The sequence below is a fragment of the Phoenix dactylifera genome, chromosome 3 (genome assembly GCF_051530095.1).
Source record: "Phoenix dactylifera cultivar Ajwa chromosome 3, Ajwa_hap1_PhDact_Kaust_v1.1, whole genome shotgun sequence".
Lineage (NCBI taxonomy): Eukaryota > Viridiplantae > Streptophyta > Magnoliopsida > Arecales > Arecaceae > Phoenix > Phoenix dactylifera.
Window position 1 is genome coordinate 53,415,622 of NC_143192.1, and position 24,736 is coordinate 53,440,357.

General features: G+C 36.6%; 2 protein-coding genes across 2 annotated transcripts; one reads left to right on the forward strand and one right to left on the reverse strand.

The window, feature by feature from the left end:
* Positions 1-1,629: 1,629 nt before the first annotated feature.
* CPK28 (calcium-dependent protein kinase 28) lies at positions 1,630-13,944 on the forward strand. The gene is made up of 13 exons (XM_039117413.3): positions 1,630-2,007; positions 2,120-2,498; positions 4,394-4,524; positions 5,696-5,737; positions 5,972-6,083; positions 6,193-6,271; positions 6,431-6,600; positions 6,943-7,069; positions 7,368-7,483; positions 7,588-7,695; positions 11,939-12,001; positions 13,024-13,197; positions 13,347-13,944. The coding sequence occupies exons 2-13, from the start codon at positions 2,187-2,189 to the stop codon at positions 13,509-13,511; spliced, it is 1,599 nt and encodes a 532-aa protein (XP_038973341.3). The 5' UTR covers positions 1,630-2,007; positions 2,120-2,186; the 3' UTR covers positions 13,512-13,944.
* A 1,251-nt stretch (positions 13,945-15,195) lies between these two features.
* Positions 15,196-23,073, reverse strand: LOC103719893 (AP-2 complex subunit sigma). The gene is made up of 6 exons (XM_008809374.6): positions 22,923-23,073; positions 22,726-22,824; positions 22,518-22,568; positions 19,333-19,506; positions 17,781-17,840; positions 15,196-15,585 (listed from the first exon to the last, which is right to left on the reverse strand). The coding sequence occupies exons 1-6, from the start codon at positions 22,923-22,925 to the stop codon at positions 15,544-15,546; spliced, it is 429 nt and encodes a 142-aa protein (XP_008807596.1). The 5' UTR covers positions 22,926-23,073; the 3' UTR covers positions 15,196-15,543.
* Positions 23,074-24,736: the final 1,663 nt, after the last annotated feature.

A 24,736-nucleotide genomic window follows, 5' to 3' on the forward strand; every position in this document is an offset into this window, starting at 1 on the left:
ATTTCCAGCCTTCTAAAATTATCAAAAATCTTTTTATTTAGGAAGATATAATTATAAAGTTTTTTATTGTACACCTTGGCGGCTTGTAATTGCTGCATATGGGCTGCAGACATAACTTCAAAAGACTCTCTATGGTAGCATCAGAACTGGAACGCGAGGGGAGGCGTTCTCCAACACCGTCGGAGAAGACGGTGCAGTATGCCCCTTCCCGGATGCAACCTAAAAGGGTGATATCAAAAAAATCACCTCCTCACTTCCCAATCAGCAGAAGAGTCATTGCATCACCCAAGTACTTCTTCTAACAATTCTCACTCTCATTCCCTTCTATCTACTCAATTGAATGAAGCTTTAGGAGGAGTAGCAGAGTATCAACATCGAGTCACATCGACTGGTTCTCAGCTGCAGGCGGTAGATGTGTATGATTCAAGTGCTTTTGCTTCTTAAGGAGAGTAGATTGGTTTAGTTTCAGAAGGTGAGTGGGGCAGAAGGAGGGTACGATCGATACTACAACACCATGCATGAAAGTTTTAATGTGGAATTCCAGGGCCCCTTCTGTAAAATACTCTTTTAAGTCCTTAGTTCGTTCCTTTGCTCCTGATGTTCGTTGTTTTGTTGAAGCAAGGCTGGCTGACAACTCACTGCCTCGTATACACTGCATATGATGGGTCCAAATTGGGAATATTATATGGTGCTAGCTGATGGACTTGGTGGTCCGGCGGAAGGATGTGGGGCAATTAGTCGAGCTTCACTCATAAAAAAGATAGGCATCATTACACCATCCTCAGGGCCCTTGGTTTGGTTTTACAACGTCGAATACTGTGGGAGTCTGTTGGGCAGGCTTTTATATTGCATCTTTCTCTTTTATCTTTTGTTTTTTTTTTTTTTTTTGTTGTTGCAAGAACCGATGAATCATACATAAGAAGTATGAATACATCCAAAAAAATCAACCTGGAGTCCACCGAGTAATTCCCTCTCTCCTAACCAAAGAGGTCTTTTCAAAATGGTTAGCCGCTTACGAGGCTACCCAATCTACTATTTCATTGAAATTTTGACACACAAGGGAGAAATCTTTTGGAGCTGATAGAGATGTTAAGAACTTCCGAGCCTTTGTGAGGAATCCTAGGTTGGTGGACCTAGGATTTGAAGGTCCTAGCAACTTATTTATGTGCTGTAATATCTGTTAACAAGATTTGCTTCAGATCATTGCCTCATATGAGTCTCTATTAATCAGGTTATAAGAAAGGCTTGAAGAGGGTAGGAAAACCTTCTTCCTGATATCAGCTTATCTTATCATTTAATTTAAGTTTAGGAGGGCACTGGCTAGATGGCGGCACATGATTGCATGCCCCACAACCAAGAGCATCCTCCGCATTTTTCCGCCCGTTCATATTTGTTCACACGCGTACCTTTAAATTACTTATAAGATTCTTTAACTTACTGAATAGTTTAACAAATTTACAAGCCATTACTTTTTATGAAAATATTTTATTAGTTTTATATTTTTTTATAAATAAATTATATATACATATTTTTTTCTAATAATAGATGCCGGGTAGCTTTGCCTCCCACTTCAATAAAAAAAAAAATCTCTCCAAATCTCCAAAAACGCCTACGTGGTTGTTTCCAGGCAAGAAACTCTCCGAATTCTCACGTCGGCGAAGGGAAAGCGCGTGCGGGGATGAGCGTGTTGGCTCCGCGCGTCCGTGCTGGCCGACCCGATCCCGTCGTCGGCAACACCAACACAAACCGAAAGTAAGCAAACCAACCAACTCCAAGGCATAAAATAAACGGGCGCGGCCGAAAAAGTCCAACCAACTCAACGACGGCAACGACGGGGAGAGAGGACGCCAAGAGAGAGAGAGAATAATTTAGTTTCTTGTATTTGAACGATTGAAATACCAAAAACCCAGCCGCGATCACGAGACTTCGAAAAACAAACTAAAGGGATTTTTTTTTTTTTTTTTTTAATCTCACGTCGCCTTTCTTCTTGGCTTCCTCCCAGGTCTCGTAGGTCTCCTCCTTTTGACCGTTTCTCCTCCCACTCTCTTTCTGCCCCTTTCGATCCCTCTAAATCTCACCCTTTTAAGCCCTCTTGCTCTTCTTTCTTGCAAGCATACAGCGTTTTTGTGATGTGTTGATGTTAATCGCTTTGAGGTGGACGAAGAGAGGAGGAGGAGGAGGAGGCGATGGGCTCGTGCTGGTCGTGTGCCATCAAGGTCAGCGGCTCCAGTAGCAGCAACGCGGCGGCCGCCGCCGGCGGGAACCAGGACCAGCCGGAGGCGCAGAACCGGCGGGGTAAGCAGGAGGAGGCGGCCGGGAGGAGGGCGGGCGGGAAGGTGCCGTGCGGGAAGAGGACGGACTTTGGGTACGACAAGGATTTCGAGAGCCGGTACGCGATCGGAAAGCTCCTGGGGCACGGCCAGTTCGGGTACACCTTCGTCGCCACCGACAAGGCCAATGGGGGGCGGGTGGCCGTCAAGAGGATCGACAAGAAAAAGGTAATTCCGCAAGACATGGGGTTCTTACTTTTCTCTTCTGCAGAAAGTTTCTTTCTTGCTGGATTTTTTTTTTTCATGGATCTGATTGGCTGACTTAAACTGGAGATTTCCATTTGGATCGGAGAGAAATAAATATGTCTTGATCCTCAAGAAAAGGGGGGAAGATCTTGACACTAATTCTATTGTATAGAGTTTCGAAAGCATGCCTTATGTTTTTTTCTTTCTTCAATTTCTTAATCCTGCACGCTTGTGATGCAATTAGTTAATTATTTGTTGCATCAATTTGTACTGGGTTGGTACATTAGAACTCCCTATTTAATTACCAATGAAGTACTCACCCCTATTTAAGCTTCAAATCAGTACGTGGCCTAAGTGATATGGCTTAATTTTTCCTTAAATTCTTAATAATGAATAATATTATTATGATGATACTAGAAAGCTGGAAGTCAAGTCAGTGTAAAGCTTTTTCATCGGTTGATTAGACATGGAGGAGCTGCTAGCAGCAATTCTTGCAAATTTATAACCTGACAACAGATATGTTCTAGACAGGCTAAAACTAACTCCAGAAATTAAGTATATGCCATACTCCACAAAAAGGATTAAGAGACAGGAAGATAAACTATACCTCCAACAAAAAATATAGAACAAAAGTTTAATCTTTCAATTGCTCAGGATGCTTCGTATATCCTTTTTGTATTCCTTCTAAATTTACTGTTTAGCAAGACAAGTTCTTGATTTATATTATACTTCATGTAAAACCCTCTAGGTTTAACAATGTATTATTTTTGTATACTCAAGAGCAATATGAGTTTCACACTAGTCTCTGGCCCACTACCATCTCATTCGACACCGATTGCATGTCCATTGTTCCAATCTGGAAAAAACAGCTGTTCTTCCCAACACCCTGTACCGCACCCAATTACCCCAAACAATTCTATACGGAGGAAGAAAGAAGGTAATAGTTGGATGGAGCAAGGGCACTTCTTGCTAGGTAGTTGATCCGGTCTTCAGATGTGCTTATGTGTAAATGCTGTATGTTTGGGTGTACCTTTATACTTGCTGTGCCTATGGCGAACTATCCTGGTATGAACATATCCTAGTGTGTGCATATCGAACAATAAATGCCATATTACAAAGTAGCAACCCTTTAATTTAGATAGAAGAAAGTAATTGATTATTTTTAGATACTCTTTTTTTTTTTCTTCAAATGGACAATTCTGTTGTACTCTCCTAGTCTAAATCTAAGCATGGACAATTGGACATGTTAATCAGAAAGTGCCTGCATCTTTGGCTATTGTTGGACATGCTAATCCTTGGTGAATGAATATAACATTCGCTTAATTAAGCATGGCAATGTCCTAAGGATTTCTATCTATTAATTTGTGTGTATGAATTTATATCTCTCTGTTATTGACGGTGAAATATATTCTAGTGTTTTGTTTTGTTCAAAAAATAATGTTCAATAGTTTGACATATTTATTGTTCATTTCTTATCTAATGATGCAACAGGTACCCCGGATTGAAAAATATGCCCTGCATTTTGTTTACAAGAAAAATCTTTTCTGCATACCATGCATCTTCTGGATAAAGAGTGTCATTCCCCATTGTTTTTGCCCCGGAAACATGTTCTGTAAGGTTATATTAAAGAAGTTGGAGAGAGATGAAAAATGAACGCCCATTTTGAAGGGGGAAAAAAAGAATCCAAGCTGCTCGCACATATGCTGTTCAGCTGAACTTTTATTTATATCTCTGATTATGTATTGGATAAAACAGTTGTTACTATGTTTATCAATTTTAACTACCAGTACAGAATATTTGAATTTCATGAGGCAGCTATTCACCTGCTCATAAATGTTTTATTGGTAATTGGTATAAGGTATATTATTTCTTGGCAGATGGTCCTTCCTATTGCTGTTGAGGATGTCAGGCGTGAAGTGAAGATACTGAAAGCCCTAAAAGGACATGAGAATGTTGTCCACTTCCATAATGCATTTGAAGATGATTCTTATGTTTATATAGTTATGGAGTAAGTTTTCTATTATCATTAGATTAATTATCTTTGCAGTTGTCTCAAAAGTCATTTGTGTCGGTAGCAATGTCTTTTCTTGACCCATTATGGGAATGAAATCATGATTTTATGTTTATTTGCATAAATGAAACTAAAATATATCATGATATACTGGAAATGCATTCTTGCTTGTCTTTATGATCCCTGTTAAACATGATTTGCTTGCTAACTTGTTTGTATTTGCTTATAACTAGTGTAGGCCCTTGTATCATCGCTTTTATTTGATATATATTAACATGAATTTTCTAAAGAAGTGGTATCTTTCTAACCAAAGATATAATGTAAAGGTAAATTCTGCATTACTGTTATATTGGCCAATAGGGCTGCTGGTTGGCACCCCTCTCCTCAGTGCATTCTCTGGGAAGAGATTCCAGCTTTGATCCTGGAAGGTGGCGGTCATGCTGTATTTCTTCAAAAGAAAAAAAAAAAGAAAAGAAAAGAAGAAAGAGGTTTATCGATTATTGTTATCTTCAGCTAAAAATGTTTTTCTTGGTAGATATTACAATACTTCATGAATTTGTGCATGTAGCATTTATATCTCTGTAGGATGTACAAAATACTTCTCCATGACCCTCTTTAGTGTTTTTAAACCTATGGCACCCCAATAGGTAAATCTGTTTGACCTGTTGTTAAAAATATAGGTCAGGTCAGGTCATAAGGCACTATTTGTAAAAGACTGGTAAAAGATCCAACTTCTCATAGCTCAACCTGGATGGTTAGAGGACCTTTTGCAGTCCAAAACATTGTGTATTTTTATTAATTTCTTTGTTTATGTCATCTGGACCCATCTATGTTTGCATCGGCTACCTGTGGCCTGGCCACCAAAATGGTCAGTGCTCAGATATGAATTTCAGAACAACTCAACAAAATGTATCTTGGTGTTGGCTTTTATTTTACTGCTAATCTTTGCCTTCTCTGCTGAGAATATCTTGAGTTGAATAGCGCAAGTCGTAGTTTTTTCGGAGCTAACCTTGTAGCAGTTGCACTGTTTTAGTCACGTGGTCACATTTTTGTTAGTCTATTCTGTTTGTTGAGTGATACGTGTATTCTACTGAAATAACAGCGGGTGTTCTCTTTTTTTAAAAGAATGGTCATGTTAATGACTTTTTCATTTTGCACTTTTTATCAGATTATGTGAGGGTGGTGAATTGCTGGATCGAATATTGGCCAAGTAAGACTGCTTACTTTTCATTGAATCAAAAAAAACATAATTTTGTTGGTAAAAAAAAGAGAATCAGATATCCTCTTATTCAATTAGATATCAATATCTTAACAATTATCTTTCAAAGTTTAGATATGAATGAGTTTGTTTCTTAGATTCCATTACTTTTTAATTAATACTTGGAGCACCGTTACAATAACTTTTTCAGTTTAATTGTGTTGATCTTGAACAAATTTTCTGCAGAAAGGATAGCCGTTACAGTGAGAAAGATGCTGCAATAGTAGTACGGCAGATGCTTAAAGTTGCAGCTGAGTGTCATTTGCATGGTTTGGTACATCGAGACATGAAGCCTGAGGTATAGTTTGAATGCACAAAAGCAGTTGTTAAACTTCTGATCTATTGATAGTCGAAGTCTTTTTATGTGTACTAGATAGTATAACACCCTACATGCTTGACCTTTGCAGAACTTCCTTTTCAAATCAACAAAAGAGGACTCACCCCTGAAGGCAACAGATTTTGGCCTTTCAGATTTCATCAAGCCAGGTGTGCATAGGAAACATCTCCAATCTTTGTAAACTTCCATATTTGGTGAATTTGTTTTTCTGCATATTTATGTGATTTGGAACTTTTTACAGAAATAGTATTTTAGGCAGTTGGTTTTTAGCTGTATAGATATGACATTTCAGATATGGCATGTTCCAGGGAAGAGATTCCATGACATTGTTGGCAGTGCCTACTACGTGGCCCCGGAAGTACTGAAACGTAGGTCTGGTCCTGAATCAGATGTTTGGAGCATAGGTGTCATAACCTACATTTTGCTTTGTGGAAGACGTCCCTTCTGGGATAAAACTGAGGATGGAATATTTAAGGAGGTAAATTCCATTCTGGTTTCTGGGATATTCTAATCGAAGCATATGATCATAATCCACCCAAAATACAATGGTAACATTCATATTTATGTTGATTTTTGCTGTTTGCTACTGATAATTGCTTTGCTGATCACGACAATAAAACTTGGTCTCCATTTTTGTAATCATTTTTGGATACTAATTTTTGGACTATCTATAATCCTTTAACCTGTAGAGGTTCAATTTAACAGTTTCTTGTAATTATAATTGCAATGTAATGGAAACACTGTATGTTATCTTCTTTATTTGGCCGTCTTTATGTTTCTGGAGGTGCTATAGTGTTATTCTTATTCTGTTGGTTTGCAGGTGCTAAAGAACAAGCCAGATTTTCGTCGGAAGCCTTGGCCAAGCATAAGCAACAGTGCGAAGGATTTTGTAAATAAGTTATTAGTTAAGGATCCTCGTACAAGATTGACTGCTGCTCAGGCTTTATGTATGTATTAATTTGAGCTGTTTAAAATCTTTAGGCTGGACAATCCATCTAAGATACATGGTACATCCATGGGTTGTTGGATTACTTATAAAATCTGTTCTAACATTTAGTCATGGAATTTTATGTAAACAACTTGTTTTTAGTAATATCCATTTAAAAGTTACAAGATCTCCTCAAACTTATAAAAAGGATCTTGTACCATGCAATGTTGATGGTTTTGTTTTCTTGTTACATTTTTTTTAAGATCTTAACTTCTTCATGGATGTGTTTTCTGACCTCTTGGCCCCCATTTTCACAGCACACCCATGGGTGAGAGAAGGAGGAGATGCATCAGAAATTCCATTAGATATATCTGTGCTTCATAACGTGCGTGAGTTTGTGAAGTACAGCCGTTTTAAGCAGTTTGCACTAAGGGTAAACAAATTTGAACTATTTCCAGAAGAATTGAAGCATAATATGTTACATATATTAGTATTTTGCAGATGCCTTGTTGGAATTTAAGGTAATGAGTTGTGCAGGCATTGGCAAGTACACTAAATGAAGACGAGCTGGCTGCTCTCCGTGACCAGTTTGATGCAATTGATGTGGACAAAAATGGTGCAATCAGTCTCGAAGAAATGAGACATGTAGGTTTTTCTTAATATTCAGCATAAAATTTGCAATCTCCATAAGCCATTTAGAAAAATTATAATGGTGTTTTTTGTAAATTGGTTTACCTATGTTTAAAAATTCATTACCTTCCAGCAATTAGCTAAGGATTATTCTCATTCCAGATTAACTTTTTGTCTGTTTCATGACTTCATTATTCTAGGCCATTCTCTGTTGTTGAACATAGCATTTCTGAAACCATCTATGACAAATTTGTACAGCTAAACAGAAGACTTTCTAATGGTTAATTTATCTTTTTTTCTATTCAATAAAGCATTGATTTTGGCAATTCTTGTAAGGATTTTCGTTCTGTAGTGCTAGTTTTTCCAGTGTAGTTTCATAACTGCTGACTGTTAAAGAAAAATGAAAACTTCAATTTTTGAACCATGCTAGATGATTATTGTCAAAATGGCTAACTTGACTGTTATCTGTTTTACATTACCAGCTAACTAGAAATATCTAGATTCCTTCTTGAGCCATGATGAAAGATAAAACTTATACTACATATTGAGGGGGGAGGAATTCCATACCTGGCTTACAACCTAGGCCTAAAGTTTGCTTTAAAGCACAGAAGAGGCAGCTTTTAGGTTTTCCATACGAAATGCTTCCGTTCTTTGACAACACAATTAGTTTATTATTGCTCTTCAAAAATTGGGATCAAGGAACAAACTGTTGATCCTTCATATTTTTAACATTATAACTGGTATGGAAAATATCATTATAGTATGCAGAAAGACAGAATGATATTTTGTCTAAATTCATTAACGTGCGGAACATTCTTTTTAAAACTTTTCATTCTTATGGAAATCTAAAATTTAAGTCTTTACATGCCATCAGAGACTGAATTTAGACAAAGTTAGTTTTAAAAGTTTTGCACTAAACCTCTCTAGTGTGGTGAGGTAGAAGTTATTTTCTGCTTGCCAGAAAGGCATTCAAGAGGCACCAAATCAGATGATGTCTTACCAATTTTAAATGTATTTATTATTTGTTGATTCTAGTCTAAAGAATCTAATTCAGTCAGTGAAAGAAGAAATATTTATGAGATCAGTAGTATTTTGATTAGGCTGGAAGCTGCCTCTAAGTATTAGCTACAAAGTGTAGTGTTCAATTTTGTTCCCGTTTTACTGCTTACGTTTTATCTTGCAACTTTAAGGATGTGATATTGAATCTAACTTGTGAAACATAAATCAACAAACTTTTTCCTACCTATCTGCAAGACCAAGCTTAGTCAAATTCTATCAGCGGCGTCTTTGATTTTTGTCAGAGAATGCTGGCTAACTACGATACTGGATATTAACGTGGATAAAGATTTGGTATTAGATCCTAGTGGCTTAGTAAAGTTAAAAACAGAAGACAAATGCTTTGGATTGAGATATCCATGTTGAGTATGTGCTGGATATGGAGGTCATGCATGCATGTCAATTAATATGTTTATATTCTAATCATAGTATGCCGTACCATACTGTACCATACCGAGTGTACCGGATGTATCGTACTGTACCGGTTCGGTACTGGTACCAGTATCGGTATGGGTGGCGAACGACCTTCGGTACACCAAAAAAACGCCATACCATACCGTACCGACACTATGCTAGTGTGGCACCGGTACGAGTCCAGTACTGATACGACGAACCTTGAATTTCTAATAGAACTAAACCTCATGGACATGGCTAAGAAATAGTGAATGTCTCTTCTATTAATCTCTCACTGCTACAATGATACTTGGATTTCTTGTCTACTTGAACTCATATTATAATGGTGGACTACTCAACCTTCTGCACTGTTATGCCTAACATGTCAATTATTTTACACTTCTTATATTTGCTCCAAGATAGTGAACTAATATGTGCCAAAATGCTTAACTACATCCTTGACCCTTCATCTCTCTACACTTATCATATCCAAGGAGTGGTGTGTGGGGTTGCTCCTAGACCTAAACACATTTCTGGTCAGGCATAAGGTTTGGGCTGGGCTTGGGTTAATATCAATGAAATTTCCCTAGCTTGAGCATGGCCTGGCTTTGGGTCTGAACTTCAAAGTTTGAGCCCTATCCAACATAATTTAAAGGCTTGGGCCTGATCCGGCAGCCCAAATTGACCTGGGCATGTGTGAGAGAGGAAGAATGGAGTTCGATTAGCTCCTCCAAATTGAGGGGTGAAGGGACACTGCTTTGCACGTGCGAGAGAGAGAGAGGAGTGCCAGCGGCTAGCTGGTTTGAAGCAGAGAGATGGAGAGATGGCGATGGTCAGCTGGGGTGAGGTGTCGAGAGAGGAGATGGAGCAGCGAGGTGGTTAGCTAGGGTGAGGCGAAGAGAAAGGAGCGGCGGCAGCAACCTATGAGGATGAGGTGCCAAGTGAGAGAGGGAGGAGCGATAGCTAGCTAGGTGAGGAGTAGAGAGAGAGAGAGGAGCTCGAGGTGGGGTTAATGGGATGTTCGGTGATGTTCGTAGAGCAGGAGAGGCGTATTGAGGAGAAGAGAGGGAAATAAGGGATCGGCCATCGAGTGGTCTTGATTCCCCTCTTGCTTTTTATTTTAAAAAATGTAAAATACAAAAATAAATTAAAAAAATATAATAATATATAATGTATAATACATAATTAAATATTCAATCATATAAAATAAAATAAATATAAACATATAAAATAAATTTCATGTAGGGCTAGGTTAAGAAACACCAAGCTTGAGCTTGGCCCGAATTTTGTTGGGCTTGAGAAATTGAGGCCATGCCTAGCCCGACAAGCTGAAAACCCCAACTTGAGCTTGACCAAAATCAGGTTGGGCCAGATTTGCTTAGGTTTAGTTGCTACCTCTTTGCATGAGCGTATACTGTGTAATGGATGAGGTACATTCCAACTAGCCAATTGAATCTACAGGTTTCATGGGCCCCTCTCGTGTCTCAAGTTACCGTGGCTAGTATTTGATATGTATCAAGGGGTTGACATGATGTTGAAAACAAGGCTTAAAATGTAATATAACTTGAACAATTTTTGGTTCATAAAATATTCGCATAAGGTTAAGATTGATTATTGCATTCCCACTCATCACATGATACTTTTCAGTTTTAAAGTTGTCTATTTAAGCCTGTAGATTATAAGTCCTGCTTCCCCACAATGTATAAATGAGTGATTTTTTTAGCACCTGTGACCTTAATAACTAAAAAAATGATTTAAATACAGCATCCCTATGCATGAGATTGATATCTGTGCCACTGTGTGTAGCATATTCAGTACCTGCGTGCCTTTGAAAACATACAGCAAAGCAGACTGGAACATCCAGATACCAAAATTTCCCACTTCTACACAGTTCTGACCACTTATATGATGCCTATAACTAGTAATTTAAAATAATATTAGCACCATTTTGATGGATAAGTATGTGAAATGTCATCTCTAACTCGTAAATGCATCATAATCGTGGTGATTTAATGTTAACAAAGATAAAAGAAATTAGTTATTGGTTTGTTTCTATGCTTTGTTAGACATGACTCCCGACATAATGCCCTCTTGGTACAATGATATTAGAGTCACGAGTCCTTGCACGAAAGTTTGCTCAAAAAGATAGGTGATGGGTATCTTCTTTATTAGCCTTTCGTAGACAAATCTTCTTCTCAATTGTCTATAGTGTAAAAGATTATTTAAAAGCTACTCCAATCCATCTCCTGAACTAGATCAGATTGCTTTTACAAGAACATCCATTATCGCGTATTTGGGAAATAATAGTAGTCAATTTTCTTCCGAAATGAGTATTTCTTAGTGTTCAGAAACATTGTTAGAACTTTCTACCAAAATATAATTGCTTGATCGGAGGTGGCTTCTCCTCTCATAAGTCATAACCTGTTGAGTATATAACTGACATACACTGGAAAGCTCATGTTTTCTTACTTTCTTGAGGATCTTTTCCTTGGTTTTGTAGTTTTTTCATGAGTCACAATAACAAATGGTGACATTTAGCTTGTGCCAGAATGAAAATTGTACTTAAGTTCCTCTGAGAAATGACCTGTTAACATCTGCTTATATTAGTGTTATTGATAAGTCTTTTAGCAATTGCGAACTAACATACATGTAGTTTAGGATTAGTTTCACTTTTTGGCATGGGCTCGAGTCATTTTCTATAGATCAGTGCTAGTACAAGTAATCAATTTTTATTAAGTTTTGATTAAGGTTTATGTACATGTTATGCTTTTCATTTCAGAGTCATAATCATTGTGACAATTTTGTCCAGGCTCTTGCAAAAGATGTTCCGTGGAGACTGAAGGGGCCTCATGCTCCAGAGATTCTTCAGGCGGTAGGCCACTACCCTTACAAATTTCCATTCTGGCGTTATGCGCTGTTGTGCACTATTTGCATTATAATGTGCATCAAGTCTTGATGGTACCAGCAAGCCAGTACCCTATGATTCTAGGAAGAAAACAATACTTCTGGATGGGTGCAGGAAACCTGTTCTCTCTTGAACTGGGACCTTCTGACCATCCCGTTTGTGTTCCAGGCTTCCAGCAGTTGGGACACACTGGGACAGTGGATGGACCGGGTTGGACCTGGAGGCAAATTTCTATTTTTCTTTTTATTTTATTATTAATTATTGTTGTAGTCCATCTGGACTGTACCATCCTGTCCCTGTCCCATACCATCCTAGGAGCACACTGAGACCAGGCCCAGTACTGAGATTTAAACAAATTAGTTCCAATAGTTGAGATAGAGCAAAGGTTGGAATTTTGGAGGCAAAAATGTATGTAGAACAAGAATAGACTTGCTTTCTCTATTTTTAAGGGATGTTATATTGCATAAGAATACATACATACATGCATACACATTACACACACACACACCCACCCCTTCACTCTACAATAATTTATTTCGTTCTGGGAATAATGTATAAATAACAGTCATCTAAGTTTTTAGAACAGCTTTCTCAGCCAGCTGACAGTCTACATGATTTTCAGTTGAAATTGTCTGAAACCTCTTTTTTTATAACAAAAAAAAGGAAAAAAATAAGTAAAAGAATGGTGCAAAAAAAAGGAAAAAAAGAAGTCAAAAGTCATCTGATATAACAGTAATGACATTTCACTATCAGACTGGACAGTCATATTCATATATTCATGTGTCAAAAGACAAGATATATCAGTAACAGCATTTCACTATCAGATGTAAACATAATCATAACCTCCTCGCTATGATATTTGTCCAGGCTTCCATCTGTCCTAGTTTTAAAACAAACTAATGTAAAATAAATAAAAAAATCCTATTTTGCATGCTTTGTGGTGGATATATGGACCTGAATGACTTTTATCCTCCATCTTTTTGGAGCAGATAGACAGCAACACAGATGGACTCGTAGATTTCTCTGAATTTGTTGCAGCAACTTTACATGTGCATCAGTTGGTGGAACATGACTCTGAAAAGTGGCAATCAGTTTCACAAGCTGCTTTTAATAAATTTGACATGGACAGAAATGGATATATCACACCCGAAGAACTTCGAATGGTATCTTTTCCTAGTCACTGTTGTTGTGGTTTTAAAACCCTCCAGCATGATTGCATTTTAAATTCTAGTGTTCTCTGAGGATATACTTTTTTTTAACAAATTAGAAGTAAAAATTAGAACCTGGTGTCACTGAGCTACTATGCTTGCAGCACACAGGTTTGAAGGGCTCGATTGACCCACTATTAGAGGAAGCTGACATCGACAAGGATGGCAGGATAAGCTTGGATGAATTCCGCCGACTCCTAAAAACTGCAAGCATGAGTTCACGCAATGTGCCCACTCCAGCTGGTGTTAGTAATCCTCAGAAGTTGTAGCTCAACAGGAGACTTGGCAATTGATGAGGGAATGAGCTGATGCTCTCTCCAGTCTTCACCATTTAAGGATCCATCTTTTGGGGGTTTGGCATGCATATATCTGCTCATGTGACAGATTGTAGTGAACCACAAGAAACGCAGAAAAGTTTTTCTTCTCAGAAGTGTGCAGTTCTGGAGAGAGAAGCTAAGCTGTGTAGAGGACGGTCGCTACCAACTAGCTAAATGCTTTCTTCACGTGGAGTTTTATCTCCACATTTGAGTTGTATATTATGTCTGGTGACCAGCGTTTCACCACAAATGTAATGGGTGATTACGCATTAATGCAAATTTGGGGTTATATGGTTGCACGGGTGAATGCAAAATTCTAGAAAAAGTTGATGTATCTTTTTGTCGAACTGTGACCTATATTGTGCTCTTTTTTGTTCTCTTTCCATTCTTAGTTTGGTCATATCTCAGATACTAAATCGGAGAAGCTTGGAATAAGCTTATGTACGCATAGTATGTTAAGCTTTTATCTGTTTTTAAATGGATCTTCCAAATAATCGTCCATCTACAGGAATCAATCTAAAAGATAGCATACGGCTGTTTTATGGGTATTGGACAAAGATCTTGTACTTGTATTATGCTTATTTGCATAATAACTGGAAAAAGAACGGTCTCATAATGAATTAAAATCTAGGATTTTTTTGCATGAATATCCTTTTAAATATCGAATTTTGTATGAATATCCTTTCAAAATTAATATTTGTATGTATATTCTCGCAAATCTGTTATTATACAAATGCCTATAATATAACGGTTGTTCTAACAGTGTTAAGAAAAATCATATTTATATTAATTAAAAATAAAATAAAATTTTAAAATTACGCTATTGTTCTTGTCTTCTTTTTCTACTATCAGGATCGCGATCTAGTTGTATGTCTACCCATTAAAGATATTTTAGTTATTTTAATTTAAAACCGTTAATTTTTTAACGTCGTTAGATAGCAAGGTACATATGTAAAAATAAAAATAAAAAAAGAATAGAATGGCAAAACAAGTGTTTTACAAGGATATACATGCAAATATTAATTTTGGAAGAATATTCATACAAAATTCGATATTTAGGAGGGTATTCATGCAAAAAATCCTAAAATTTAATGCATGTAGTACCTCATGGGAACCCAATTCGCCCGTTCAAAAATGCACTAGGGAAACTAGGGCAAGACAAATCCTTTTGCAATACTAGTTCAACTAATATAAAAAAGATATCTGGCTAATTAATATGTCTTAAATCTCCATGTATTTCCTCTAGCTCTCGTTTATTCTGTTTCCATATAATGCATCTTGATGAATCAAGATCAACTGATCATCAAACTTACCACAAAACAAGATTAATTTTGACATGATATTACCTATGTTAACGCAAATCCTTTTTTTTGGAAAAATTCTAAACCTACCCAAGCAACCTAATCCACGATCGAGCAAAAAGTTGCTGCCGTTTCCATAATAGTTTGTATACAATTGCTGAGACTTAGCTCAATGTTGTACTAAAAACTGTTGAGAAATTACTTAGATTTTGGGCTGAAATAGGAAAAAAGAAGAGAGATGCCAATTATGAACATGCAGCCAACCGAAATGAACTCATGAACTACGTCACTAGGAGTCACCCTTCTTAAGCTCTAATATTCTTTTAACAATCTCGTTAATGTATGAACTGAATATAGATCTGATCAGCAAATTAAACATCCATATAGCCTAATCCAAATTCATGTGAAAAAAAAGATGACATACATAGGGCGCAAAAAAAAACATGACAAATAGCACATGCATGATGGAGCATGCATGCAGGCCTGCAACTGAGACAGGGTATGCTAGTCAACAACGGTCGAACAAATAACACATCTCTTTTTTTTGTTTTGTTTTGTTTTCCTTCCAATCCTCTCAGATGCAATAATGCTGTAACCAGCTCCAAAATTGGACTGGAAGATACAGTTGATTGACACCAATAACAAGTCCAGTATGGATTCCCAGTCTTCTATTTACCTGGTTTTCATTCTTGCTTTTCCAACTCCCCCATCCTCTCAATAATCGCCTGCAAATTTGCAACAAAACGCAGAAGTTTATCTTGGGTTTCACTCCAAGTAGCAGTATTTAGAAAAAATAGCTTCATTTTTTGTTCATATTACCTAGGTAAACGAATCATATAAAACAACACCAAAATACAACGGAAAAAAAAAAACTAGGACTTGGAGCTTCTTTTTTTATTTTATTTTATTTTATTTTTGGACTTGGAGCTTCTTTAGTCAATAATGTTGCAACTGCTAGTTTATTTGCAAACATAAAATGGAAAAGGCAAGAATTTGACCGTTTTGGTGCATCCAGAGCACTATAATATTCCTATGATGGACGCCATATGGAAACTTGACTATTCTCTGAGTTGATTGATAACCTAATAAACTGAAAATTTTACTTCATTATCATTTTTTGTAAGGGGTTCGGCACCAGCCATTTTCTGGTTAATAATGTGTTTCCCCTATCAACAAATAATTGGCTGGTTCAGGGAAAATACCAGTCTGTATCACTCAATATTGGCTAAACCAACGATGCTGCTCAACATAGCCCAGTACAGGTCAACATGACTGGCCAATGAAATGGGTTCGGTTGATTTGGGCTGTTTGAATTCTCAAACACTCATGTAGTGCCTCACTTGAGTTCTAAAAGACTCATCTAGGTGTTCTTTAGAAGCTAGCATAACTTCCACAGTGACATGCCAAATTCTTCCATTTTGGTATCTTAATGGAAATAGTAGGGAAGTGTAGAAACAGGCATAAGAAAGGACAAGAAGGGTTGACTATAAAAAATACATATACGCGGGTGATGTCTTTTCAGCGACTGTGTGAGATATAATGCTATTCTTTTACTACTGAAGTTTAAAAGGAATCATTCTGAGAAAAATGCTTCTTATGACAAGTTAAAAACCACACATTATGAGTATGAACCTACAGGAAATGCTGAATTAGGTGATGTCAGACTTGCCAGCTGCTAGCTAAGGTTAAAACCAAATTAGTTTTCAAAACTTTTCTACAAGTTTTCCAATATTTATTGTAATCCTTATTTCAATTTAAATTTTATCAGTATCACTTTTCTATAATTATCAAGTTGCAAATATAATATTATACTGGCTGAACCAAGAATACCATGTAATAGCCCTGTTCGGTAATTAAGCAGCCAACACAACTACATAATTATTTCCCCGGCCAGGACCATGTACAGATATCTACACTTTTCATCGGTTCTTTGCATCAATTTTAGAAATATAACAAAGTATAAGAAACCAATATAGGTATGTAACCTAACAGAAAATAAGTGAGGAATCAAAAGAATAAAAAAGGACCAAAAACATAGTGAAAAATTGAATAGATAACTATGATATGGTTACTCAAACTCATTAACGTGGATGGGCTTCTTAATATTTAAAACAAATCTTCAAAGAAGCCTTGTTTTCAACAAGTTGTGTTAAACTAGACTGTCTACCTGTTAGGTCCAAATTTTCTCAACAATGTCTAATTATATGTACACAAATGTAAAACTGGAAAAATTACCAAGCTTCCTACATCTCAATGTATCTTATGGTTATAGTTACTAGGACAGGTGTAGCTAACTTCAAATACAATAGTTGTAGATTGATCAATTTCATGTTTTTGATTAGACCAAGATGGAACTTGATTTAGGCTCAGAGGTAGAGCCCGAGTCATTTGAGTGATCCAATCGAAATTGATTAACTAGTCGGTGTATAAGGTAAGTTTGGCAAACTTGACCAGTAGTTTTTAATTGGGAGCTACTCGCACTGATTCGTCTTTGTCGAGTTAATGGCATATCCTTTCCACTGATTTCACTTACCTGGCTGACATGGTCAATCACATTTTGATTGGATCACTTAATGATTCGAGTTGACCCATGCCTTAAGGAAAAACAGAGAAAAGAAAAATAGTTGACAAAAGAAACAGATGACGGCATGACTGATGAGCCAAAAATGTTAATTATAAAAATGAGCATCCACAAGAGGCATGTTTTGATTGATAGATAGATAATAATCCAAAAAGATAGTTCTAAATGGATTCAAGTGCACTTTCTACAACATAATTTTTTTCTTACAAAATCACATGTAAAACTTTGGGAATTAATAAAGTTCACTATTGCTAATATATATTGCACATAACATGCATAACATTTAAATGATACATTATAAAAATTTTCATAAATAATCAAGAGGTTAATGGAGGCCACCTTCTTGCTTGTTTCTTGAAGCTCCCCAGCAAGAATGAATTCATCCAATATGAGATAAACCTTCACAGAGTAAAAATATATAGTGAGTGAAAATTATATGGTTATTCAGATAATTAAGTCTGCAAAACATTAATGAATTTATATCACAAAAGATTCTGTTCTGCCAAAAATTAAACCTTAATTAGGTTGTCGGAATGAATAGCTATTGTACCTCAAGAATCTTATTGTATGTGTGCAGGCAGTGTATGCACATGCACGAGCATGAGTTCAGTATTTCCACAAACAACAGACAAAGAGGTTAGATTATGTTCCTCTTATCAGAAGGAACATTGTCTCCTCTCAATTTTTTGGCTGAGCATCTGATTTAATTCAAATAGTGTGACTCATGGACTCCAACCTAACTCTGACATCTTCGAAGGCCCAGAGAGTCGAAAGGAGTTGCATAAGATGAATCGATATATTTTTGTTTCTTAATTACACAAAACTGGTGGAGACATTCAGATCATATAGAAGAAAGAGAATTTTCTAAAGCCTTTGTGACCTTTAATCTACTAAAGCCATTTGATACTTGCTACAAAAGACTCATATAGTGGATTAACCCATGTAAAAAAAATATTTAACTGATAATGCATAACTAGATCACTAACCCCGTAAATCTATATTATATCAAAAAGAGCATTGGGGATCCTTTGGCCTGTAAAATATGCCCACCAATGGAATGTTATTTGACTTGCAAAAGAAACTTTATTATATATAACCATTAACATGGGTTGTTCTTGGAAAAAAAATGTCCAAATAATTAATCTCAATATTCTCTTCAGCTTCTAAATCCCACATCCGTTGGGATCTTTCTAACACTCCAAATTTCTCTTCTTGCTATCATAACAAACATCTCTCCGTCTGACAAACTTATTTCTCAACTATCTCTATGTTCTCTCTAACAACCTCATCCACATCCAATCTCTATCTTCTGTTTTAATTTTTATTTTCTATTTTATTTCTTATTTGTTTAATATGATTTACTATTTTTGTTTGGCATTCCTTTAATCAAAATGATTATTCTTATTTGTTGTTGTCTAATCTAAATAATTATTTTTATTAAACATGCATCATGCGTACTTATATGCTCCTTTTTTTTAAAAGAATGTTGCAAGATAAAAGGATATTGTGATTACAGGGTCAGATCTAAAACAATATCTGCCAAGGAAGTAAGCAACAAATCTTGTTCACCCACCAAATAAAGAATAACACAACAAATAAAAACCAAAATTCTGCCAGATGAAGTAAAGAATGATTATGTTCTCATGTGACAGTTCAGCTAAAAAAAGTCAGCTTACAGTTTCACATCTACATGAATTAGTAAGGAAACTGAGGATGAAGGCAAAGCTATAAAATGAGAAAATAATGAGATTAATGCAATTTAAACTGTAAATGAGCTAAAGATAACTGTTAATAGAATGACAATACTAAACCAGTTAATTGAGTGACTATACTAAACCATGTAAAGCATTTTTTAAAAACTAAAATAAAAGGTTGTGAAGGGGTTATGGACCTTGTGAAAATTAAAGACCAAATCTAGTTCACACACGTTGCTGAAAAAATGATCCAATATCTCCACAAATAAATGGATGCACTCCAAGTATGCTAACTCGTTGTCAGTGATATCAACACACATTGAAAAGAAGAGTCCTGCATATCTTCTGTAGATAACTTTGTGCGTACGGAACTGTAGGAAAAAACTTACCAAATTCAGCTACACAAGAGTGATAATGCAACGCGATAGAACAATAAATCAAGACAACATCTGAAACACAAAATGGGATCAACACTTTATAATTAAAATAATAGCTCAGAATAATAACCTGCTTGTTCTGTACACAACTAAACCAGCAAATCAACACCATAAAGCTAAGAGAAAAAGTAAATGATTTTTTTTTTTTAATTTCAAAGTTAAATAGAAAAACACATATATCAAAATATTTATGTTGGGTGGATGAAGTGGAGATACGCTCTTTCAGTATTACTAGATTGAACCATGCCACTTCTATATTAGGGAAACTTAACAAATCAGCAATAAGGACAGAAATTATGTATTTGTCAAGATGTTAAGCAATATGGAAGGCCCACGCAAACTGGACATACACTAGTATAACACAGGAAGGTGGAATAAAAATGACATATATTAGAAGAGGCACAGAAGTAGCACTCAGACAACCCAAATACATGGATGGCCATGTGCAAGAAAGATTTAAGGATGCAGAAACCATTAAATTTACATATTGTCATACCAAGTCATGAACTTTCCAAAATCTGATGGCTGTACAGTCAACTAAACTCTCATTGTGATGCCCATTTACACAAACCAGAAATATGCCACCTACCCTACAATTGTAACTCCTTCTCTTCTGTCTCCCCCAATCCAATCACCTGGATTGAAGAATGTAAATTCACCCTCTTCATTAAATGTAAAATGTTATAGTAAATAAACAATACAAAACAGATGATGCCAGGGGAAAGGCAACTGTTACATATCTCAGACATATCTAAGATGAGTAAAGTGTTGAATTTCATAATATTGGGCAGCAAAATATGCTGATTTTACCATTGGAAATCATTCATGTGCTTGTTCTCAAACCTTTGGGCAGCAAATGAATATTACATTATCTGGAACAAACATGTGTGCTCTAATATGTGATTTTTTATGTGCAACAACAGCAATGGGTGAATGTTGAATGCAGTGGGCCATTGATTTTAAAGCTTGAGGACAGTGGAGAGTGACTTCTCCTGATACATGGCAGGAAGGCGCTTAACAAGGTTCATGGATCCACCAAAAGATCAACAGATTCCTTAGGTTCCACTAAATAATTCCTGAAGAGCTGATGAAGTTTCCTTTTTTATCAAAAAAAAGTATTATAGAAACTATAGGTGGCGAATTTTGTGCATACAAGAGTCCTTTTATTTTAACTAGAGAAAAAGGGGACACGAGGGGCTGTTTGGTTGCCTATGCATTTCTCTGAAATAGATAATAGTTGCAAAAACATGATTCTCTACAAAACAGGTTCCATGAAAAAAGAGGAGGAGACTTGTTTTTCTAAAACTCATTTTTTATGTTTTATGACTTCCAAGAATAGGTAAAACAGATTTTATGGAAAACAACCAAGCAAAATTTTTTGTAACACTCATCCATTTTGAGCCTTTTGTATACCTGTTTTAGTAAAACTTGCCAACCAAACAACTCCTAAATGAATTTTCTCCTATTTGTTTTCTCATTTACTCATGTTTGTCTTCTCCTGTCTCCTTCTCTTCTACCTCTGATGTTAGAATATACTGCTTTAACAGTCAACAATGGCCACATCTTGCAAGTATGCATTATGACTTAAATTGGATGGAAAAGCCTCAAGGACTCCAAAGTTCGAAGGCTTGAATCAGCTTGAACTAGTCTGTGTCGTCTTTTACCAATTCATACTATATTCACTGTACCAGGTTGACAAGTTGGTACCACCAGTCGATAAGTCAGTTTACAGTAAATATGTTCCTACAAACCAGCATAGGAAGATAATAGCATTAAAAATCAGCAGATACAAACTGGTAGCAGTTGATATTTAACCCTACAGTACATGGAAAAAACTATAAAAGACAGGATTGACTCAAACTGGAGATGTGTTTGTTGAGTTTGCATTATCTTAGGTCAACAATTGTTTGGTTCAAGGAAATCCAACCAGCTGGAAACAAACAAGTAGTGTAACAAGTAAATGACTGAAAAGGCTAACGAACAATCTTTTCAACACACAAATGATAGTGATCTTGACGGCAATTTTAAAAACATAGTTCAAGGTAATGAAAATCAAATGGTGCACATCTTACTACATATACAAAGGGACAAATAAATACTACAACAAGTCATACACCTGGGCTATTCGGTAAACCAAAAATCATTCCTTCAAACTTTGAACTAGAAGAGGGAACAAGATCTCGATTTCGTGGTCCCTTTAACACTTTCTTTCTCATTCTCTGTTTATACCTTCCGTTTTGCATTTTGGACTAGCATATCATTCTATTTCGACTCATGCTAAAGAAAACACCTACCAAAACCAATTCTCCCCATAGCTCCCACGTACGTCCTTGTGTTTTGTAATTATGACCTTATAATCAATAGCTTGAATATGTTTGACAATCAAACTGGCTCTATAGAGCTAACTTAGTGTAGGTATTCCAACCACATAAAGAATTTCCCAACTTGAAAGAATATTTACACTGATCTACAACCAAATTTGTCAATTTTATAGTGTAATCAATCCATGTTTAAATTGCCACATGAAATACATACTGCCTTTCTTAGATTTGTGCAAGACACATTTTTCAGTGCAATAAAAGTTTAGAAAGTAAATTGAGCTGCTCGAATGTAAAATGTCGAGAGATTCAAAATCAAAAATTTTGCAACCATAGAAAGTAGTTTCACAACGTGACATATATACTAAATAAGATTCACGACAAGTATGCTCCCCAGAAAGTCCAAATCATTGGCTTCAGACCATCTATAAGATCTATTGCCCTCTGAAGAAAATGTTCTCGTTATTCCAATGGACTGGAATCGCCCTCAATCCCTCTCTCTTCTTGTCAATCTTTTCTATTAGGCTACAAAAATTCTGCTTTTTTATTGACATTGGCATCTAATTTTTTTTTCTCTCTCTTTGCACCATAAAAATAACGACTAGGGTTTGGAATTTGTTTTCGTACCTCAACGAAATTGGTGAACTTCGGATCCCTGTTGACCACCAACCGGTGGACCTGCAAAATTAGAAGAAATATTCCATTTTTAATCTACAAAACAATCTTAGGAGAAGAAAGATCCAATCTTTAATCAAGAAAATCTTAAAAGGATCAAGAAAGACCAAAAAAAATGGCAATCAAGAAACGGAGAAAAGGAGAGGAGAGCGAAAATTACCTCGTATTCGACCTTGTGCTTCTCGGAATCCTCCAGGGGGACATAGTACTTGGCCAGGCGCGTCTTGCCCTGCCGATTCTGCAGCAATATGAAGCGGATCTGCCATTCCAATTCGATTAGAACGTACGGTTACATATCAAATCGAAACAAGAAAGATTAATTGCCCAACAAGAAGCAGAGGAGGGATCGGGAGAAACCATGTCGTTCGAGAGAGAATAGAGAGAGAGAGAGAGGAGATTTCCGGGGAGAGGAGAGAGAGAGAGGCCGGGCGAGGGCTTTTTCCTGGTTCCGATCTCGGAGTCGAGAGTCTTCGTTTGATATGCCGAGCCCTCTTGTTGTTGGACTTTGAAGTTTGAAGTCTGCTTCCCCAGCCTTCTCCCACCCCGTAACATTACGTGTCGAACTTTTATTGGATCAACCGGTGTCTTGCTCTCGCGGTAAGTCGTCGTGCGGCCTACACAAGTCCCGGCCCACACGATTTAGCCTATATCAAGCCCGAGGGCATCAGATCGATACCCCTTCTTAGCCAAAATGAACAGAAAGAAAAAAAAAACTATGGAAGTCCATTTTGCTTTTATTTTTTTCCCCCTCCTGCAAAATTTAGATTAGGGGTATTTGGTTGACATGGCTATTGCTTATATGGACTGCCCAATCTACAAATTCAGCAAGAAATTCAGTCTAATTCTACTGAAAACTCCTAAAAATCTTTACTAGACTCTTGCTTCATCCCCTACCAACAATCATCCAATTCATCTTGTCATGGAGACAGCTCCCATGTAATTCAATTATAAATAAGAAGCGGCTAAAAATGTAAGTCCAATGTGTATCGGAGACTATGGAGCATGTTCTTATCCAATGTCCTAAAGCTCAAGGCACTTGCTAATGTCTTTGATCAGGTTCCATTACATCCATATTCTAAGCAATGGAATCAGAAAGACCGGTCCATTCATATGATGCCACCCTCACTTCCTTCATATGATGCACTCTGGGAGGCTAGAAACTGAAAAAATCTTCGCAATTTAGATTCTTCAAAGAGCTCAATAAGGGACAGCAAAGAGTTGTAATCTTTCAGAGCTAACATAGCAACCAAGGGAAATTTAGAGAGATCCTCAATAAGAAAGCACATTCATGCAGCTTCTTGCTTGTTCTAGTCTACGCCTACCCCATGAAGTTGCGAATCAATTAAGGATGGAGTTACATATGGAGGGACTAGTTTTGTCATTCGAAACCATCAATTTAGAGTCCTATCCATGGAGCTACACATTTATATGACACTACAGTGCCTATGGCAGAATTACAGGCAGCTTGGTCAGGATTGCTAGTTGCTGGAACAAAGCTAGGAGGAGCCAAGGAAGTTTTGTTAGGAGGAGACCCATCTACGATTATCTCTTGGATTAGGAAAAGTCCAATGTAAAGTTGGATGCCCACCTATAACTCATTGATATCTAGAGATTAAGATCCAAATAGCTGAGCATACAGTTAATATGGTTTCCTGGTTCGATTCCCTTGGAATTGCCTCATCCTCTCCATAACATTTTGCTCCCATATGAGGGGAGAATAGAAAGTTTTATCAAAATAAGAAGGAATAGACAACTCATACTTCACTTACGTAACTTTGTTGCATGAAATTTCTATGTTACTTCTACATACTTTTATCAGATCTTTTAAGCTTTTTCTCATCATATTCATGCGTTGCAAAATTGTTTTTATATTCCATCAAATTGGCATTCAGGGATAAGAAGATAAAGAACCAAAAAGAGAGGAGAAGTGAAAATGAATCCCCTCCTCTATATTTTTGGGTAAGCGATCTTACATTCCTTATTAGCATATACATGCAAGAAAAGAGAGAGAACTCCTGCCAAGACAAATTAGAAAAATTAAAGATCATGCATTTTGCAATCTTTTGTTTCTCTCCAAGTCTATTTGTTTTTGTAGAAATCTTCGAACATATCAAGATGGTACTAGAGTTTAAACATGCCACTAGAAGTACAAATAAGCCAAGAAGCTCACG

Coding starts and splice junctions, on each gene's coding strand:
- CPK28 (XM_039117413.3), top strand. CDS start 2,187: ATGGGCTCGTGCTGGTCGTGTGCCATCAAGGTCAGCGGCTCCAGTAGC. Junction 7,070..7,367: donor GACTGCTGCTCAGGCTTTAT/GTATGTATTAAT, acceptor CCATTTTCACAG/CACACCCATGGGTGAGAGAA. Junction 7,484..7,587: donor TTAAGCAGTTTGCACTAAGG/GTAAACAAATTT, acceptor TGAGTTGTGCAG/GCATTGGCAAGTACACTAAA.
- LOC103719893 (XM_008809374.6), bottom strand. Junction 19,507..22,517: donor AGTTCACCAATTTCGTTGAG/GTACGAAAACAA, acceptor TTTTTCCTACAG/TTCCGTACGCACAAAGTTAT. Junction 17,841..19,332: donor TGGTCTTTAATTTTCACAAG/GTCCATAACCCC, acceptor TACTCTGTGAAG/GTTTATCTCATATTGGATGA.